Below are 5,828 nucleotides of genomic sequence, written 5' to 3'. Positions count from 1 at the left end.
TAAAACCATTGATTAGTAGATTTGGCGACTGCAACGCAGGGAGCTGCAAATTTATCTTGTTAGAATATAATTTGAAAATTTATTATAACTTTTAGATCTATTCAAAAATATTTAAATATATTGTATTTATTAAATTGTAGATTTGATCTTTATTTCTAATACATATTTAACCTACCATTAGGACAGGGATGTAAATCAAATCGTACTGGATGATTTTTGATAATTCGTTGACAAATTCTATTTTTTTTATCAAAAAAGGACAATAATATGTGGAAATATCAGTAAATTTATATTTCTGAAAGCCAGAGCATAGTCAAGAAAAGAATTACGCTAGCACAATCAAAATTGAAAAATATTAAAGAGAAGGAAAAAAATGACAACAAAATGTTTTGCACTTGTTCCTCTCTAGAAAAGTTGATTTTCTTTGACATCGCTCTGAAAAAACTCTCCAATCAAAACTTCCTTCAACTCTCCCATGGGAGAGAGATCAAATATCAGATTTTTCTTATCATTCCCATTAGAGAAGCCCTCTCTATAATTTTTTTCATTTGTGTGAATAGAATCTCTCCTAAGGCTTACTAATGAGAGTTTCTTCTCTCCTAGGATTGTTGAGGGAGAGTTTTTCCTAGACTTTCTAGTGAGTTTTCTTTTCTCCTAGAGATTCGTGGTGAGAGTTTTATGTAATTTTTTTCATTTTTCTTTTATTAGATTTGAGTTTTTTCAAGTTTTGATTATTAGATCTGGAATTTCTTAAATATATTTGATAGATCTCACCATAATAATTGGACTTGAAACAGTTAATTAGCGGATCGGAAGCTTGGAAGCATGCACAGATATTTGTGGAGCCACAATTATTTTTTCTCATTTTTTAAAAATTTGGAGCTTTATAGTGTAATTTTTATCTATTCTTCAGATTTGTTCTTTGAAATCTGTGTATATTTGATTATGTAACTTCTGTTATTAATACAGATTTTATTGAAATTATGATGTTGTTTTATCAAAAAGAGAAGGTAAAAAAATCCATGTTATGTCCAATGACTAATTCTAAATATACTTATCATTTGCAGTTGTGTTCTTTATTTCTTTACATCATGGCACAAAAAAAAAAAAAAACCAACAGGAAAGAAAAAGCATGGGTAAAAGTAAAAATTTTGAAAGGAAAGCCAAGCTCGAGTCAAATTGGGTGAGTAATTTAAAAAGGAAATTAATTCATAGTAATTTGGCAAATTCACAGTGAAAGGAAGCGAAGCTCGAGTCAAATTTGAAAATTTATCAAATACAAAATGCCGCTCAAGTTCGATTTGATTAGTTAGTTAACTAAATTCGAATAAAGTTAAGGTCAATTCGAGTTTCGAGTAGTTTAATTCGTCTTTCAACCCTAGTCATTGGACAACAAATATAGAATTATGGCCTGCTGGGTACATGCTGTATGCATGTGATATCTTCAATAAAAAAAAAGGAAGAAAAAAAAAACAATATGCAGCCATTGAAAACTAAAATATCATTTAGAAAAATAATTTGACCCGATTTTCGTGGGGTTGTCGGGGGATAGATACAAATCTGCTATGGTTTCTTGTTTGTTTTGCATATGTCAATCCTGTTATATATTAGGATTGGTATTTATTAGTAGAAATGCCCGTCGTGTAAAGGGCTAAAAGACAACACTTAAGCCTAAGCCTCTGCCTAGTATAAATTAAACCATCTAGGCAGAGGTATCAAGACATGGTAAGAGAAGAGATATAGATAGAAAAAATGCCTCAAGTATATGCCATGAATGGAGGAAATGGACCTCAAAGCTATAACCAAAACTCATCCTTTCAGGTTGCTAGTTTAAACTGCAGTTACCTCATTATAAATGTCTAAGGTCTATAAGACTTACGTAAAGATTTTATTTATTTTCTTTTGTTTTTTTGTGGCAGAGAGGAGCAGTAGACGTTGCAAAAGAACTTATCAAAGAAGAGATTGACAAAGAACTTGATGTCAAGCAACTTTCTTCAACCTCTGTGCATCCATTTCGCATAGCAGATTTTGGCTGTTCTACAGGACCAAATACATTTGTGGCCATGAAAGCCATAAGAGAAGCCCTGGAGGAAAAACTCAGAAAAGAAGGACTAGCATCTGAAGTCCCTGAGTTTGAAGTCTTTTTTAATGACCATATATCTAATGATTTCAACACACTTTTTGCTTCACTTCCGCCAGAGAGACACTACCTTGCAGCTGGAGTGCCTGGTGACTTCCACAAGGTTTTGCTCCCAAAGGCAACCCTTCATTTTGCTCACTCATCTTGCTCACTTCACTGGCTTTCGGATGTGCCAAAAGAGGTTACAGACAACACGTCCCCTGCATGGAACAAAGGAAAGATTCACCACGGAGGGGCCAAAAAGAAAGTTCTTGAGGCTTATGCATCTCAATTTGCAAAGGACTTGGAGTCATTTCTGAATGCAAGGGCACACGAGCTAGTCGATGGAGGGCTGATGGCCCTTGTTATTCCTGCTGTCCCTGATGCCATCCGTGAATCTCAGACAACTATCGTCACAGAGAAAGAATTTGAAGTTCTAGGATCTTGCCTCATGGACTTGGCTAAGAAGGTTAGATTTCATTAGTTTCAGATCTTCTTCAACTAAGAACTCTATGTGAATACATCTCAATGCATGGATGCAACATAGAATATTGATTTTTTTATCACTTGAATAATATTAAATTCGAATTATCATCTAATATATCCTAAATAGTTTTATATAGTTAAATTATTTATTTTTTTTAATTCAAATGACATTTGCAATTCTTTTTTAACACTTCTACGAACCTGCGAGACAAGAGTTTTATTGGATCGGATCTTTGCAGGGAGGGGCAGCCACCCCCTCAAGAATTTTAAAAATTTTATTTTCCCTCTTATGAATTTTAAAAAGTCTATTTGTATTATAATTTAGCCTTAAGAAATTATTCTGATATTAATTACTTGCCCTTCTCCCCAAGCTTGAGCATTGAGAATCTGGTATTCTGTGGAAATATTTTTGACATTTTACATTTGCCCCACAAAAAATTCCAAAATTTTTACTTGCAAATAGGGTTATGAATGAAGCTAATTGAGCCAAGCACTCAAGTTGTCAAACTTGTCTATCTATTCTAAAGAGTTTAAAATTGTATTTAAATTTAATTCATTTATTTATTGCACTGAATTTAGATTAGCTTTTATCAAGTCAAACTCAATTAAATTTTTCGCATATAAATTTCATATACTATGTTAAGTCAGCCAAGCTCGATTTCAAATTTGAAATTTTATTGGATACAAAATATTGTTTGTGTTTGGTTTGATTAATTGGTGAACTAAGCGCAAATTAGCTTTTACTATTTCAACATCAATTCAAGTATAATATATAGTTTCGTTCGTTTTTCATTCCTATTTGCAAATATAAGACATTATTTTGATATTAAGTCCTTACCCTCTAAACTTATGTACTTATTTCGCTGAAATAAAAAGGTACAAAGTATTGGATGGAAGTGAGCTTCATGTGTCAAATTTACTACTTGTAACAAACATGGACAGAATAGAAAATCATATCAGATAATTAATGCTGGCCCAAAAGCATCACAACAAGGCACCAATTTCTTTTTCCAACATTTCCTCTGATTAATTTCTCTTTCCAACATTTCCTCTGATTAATATCAATATCCAGGATGAAACAAAACAGATATAGGAAATCAACCAAATCTGCAGGCATAATATACCAATGGCAGAGAATGAATGGAATGCCTCCTTGGTCATGAACAAGCTATTAACTATGTTCCATAATTTCTGAAACATGTCTTCAGCTTAAAAATAGCAGTTGCAAATCCATGAGTAGGAATTTTTAATTTTACAGTTTCTTTATTTTGCATGTACTATATAAGAATGAGTTTTGATTAAAGTTTATCTTCGAATTTCGACTATAGGTTTTGGCTAACAAAAAAAAAAAGTACTTTAAATACTAAGATGCACCTATTGCAGGGATTGGTCGATGAATTGAAAGTGGATATGTTCAACTTGCCACTATATCTCCCATCTCCTAATGAGATAAAGACCCTGATGAAGGCAAATGAACATCTAAATGTTCAGAGACTGGAGATATTAAGCATTCCAGGAAAGCATGTGGTTTTCTCCAACCCTAGTGGAATTGTTTTGTACCTCAGAGCTGCATTAGAGGGACTTCTAGAGAAACAATTTGGAAGTGATATCATGGATGAATTGTTTGAACTGTTTACGCAGAAACTTGCAGAGTCTTCCTCTCTCTTTAACCCTGAGAATCAGGATCTGGCTGTTATTTTTGTCCTCCTCAAGCGAAAATTGAGAACATGAAACAAATTTAGTGGAACAAGAAATGGCTTTGAAACAGCTGCTCCTGACTGTGGAGCATTAGCTTGCATAATCCAGCATATCTAGAAGCTATCCATTGTAATGGATGAATAAAAAAGAACTTATAATGGATGATTAGCAAAGAATAAAATCTCACGTAACTTATTGTCCGACTATAAGCTTGGTTGACGACATCATGTTAGAATATATATTTTGTGTGGCCTAAATAACCACATATGATATTTCTAATGATTTGATTAAATATTTTCTCACTTAAATATATTTCTAATGATTTGATTAAATATTTTCTCACTAATTTAAGTGACAAATTTGTATGTGAAAAATTCAATCGAGCTCAATTTGATAAAAGCTCATGTGAACTCAAAACAGTGAATAAAGAAGCCAAATTTAAACACAATTTTAAATTATTTAGAATTTGCAGACAAGTTTGAAGACTTGAGTGCTTGATTTAATTAGGCTCATTTTAGGCGTGGGGGAGGCCGGAGTGGGGCTGCTGGATCACTTGGGGATTAGTCCACCGCCAGAGTAGTTGTTTGCCTTTACTGAACTCGGCCCAAATAATGCATTTTAGGCGTGGGACACTTGGGGAATTTTTTTTTTATTTTTATTTTTTCAAAAAAAGAAAGTTTGAACTTTGATTTTGCTTTGCTTTCTTTCTATCCTTTTTTCCTTGCCTCCTTATTGTTCTTTAGTAATTTTGAAGAAGGATTTCATTTGACTTCTCTTTGGAAATTGTTTGGAATAAATATAAAATAGTAGTAGTATCTATGACTTTTTGTTTCCTGTACCTTTACTCCTTCCAACCAATGCTGCATATGTCCCAATAATTAAAAAAAAAAAAAAAAGAATTGCATATATGTACTAAAGGACATATTAGGTATGCTAGAATCCGAAATTTACCTACCAATAAGACTATATTCTTTGTTGATTGATGGCTACTAAATAAGAGAACATAGAAGAGGAAAATTCTTGCAAGGAAGAAATCAATGGAATGAAATAATTCATAAAAGGAAGGAGTTAAATCCATACCCTCCAATCCTAGATACACATCCTAAACAGTAATAAGACATTGGGGTCCTTATAGTATATGAAAAGTTAATTAACAACTTTTCTTTTTGTAAAATATCAATAAATTGCCTTCATAATAATATTCTTTGAATTATTTATCATTGTCATCAAGAAAATAGTGATAGATAATGTGCTTTTATGATAAGAAACAATTCAAGAATTAATAGTTAGAAGGCATGGTATGATTTATTAATAGTTCACGTGGTAAGGTGGGGAGTTTTTTTTTTTTTTTTTTGTGGCGGGGGGGGGGGGGGAGGGGTGGGGGGCGCGGGGAACGAGGTTGGGGGGTTAGTTTGCTGTAAGCCTTTTTCTTTTTATTACTTCCATCTACAATCGCTAGGCATATCATATAGGCTAAATCATTGTACAGTCAAAATAGAGATGAAGTATTTGTTGTAGCACCGTG

General features: G+C 32.9%; 1 protein-coding gene across 1 annotated transcript; it reads left to right on the top strand.

Annotated features, from left to right (window-relative positions):
* Positions 1–1,752: 1,752 nt before the first annotated feature.
* LOC113699646 (loganic acid O-methyltransferase-like) lies at positions 1,753–4,336 on the top strand. The gene is made up of 3 exons (XM_027220012.1): positions 1,753–1,821; positions 1,920–2,588; positions 3,989–4,336. Exons 1-3 carry the CDS (start codon positions 1,753–1,755, stop codon positions 4,334–4,336), a joined length of 1,086 nt encoding a protein of 361 aa, XP_027075813.1.
* The last annotated feature ends 1,492 nt before the right edge of the window (positions 4,337–5,828 follow it).

The sequence above is a fragment of the Coffea arabica genome, chromosome 7c (assembly GCF_036785885.1).
Source record: "Coffea arabica cultivar ET-39 chromosome 7c, Coffea Arabica ET-39 HiFi, whole genome shotgun sequence".
In the NCBI taxonomy this organism is placed as follows: Eukaryota; Viridiplantae; Streptophyta; class Magnoliopsida; order Gentianales; family Rubiaceae; genus Coffea; species Coffea arabica.
Note: the sequence above shows the minus strand (reverse complement) of the source record. Positions and strands in the feature narration are given on the sequence as shown.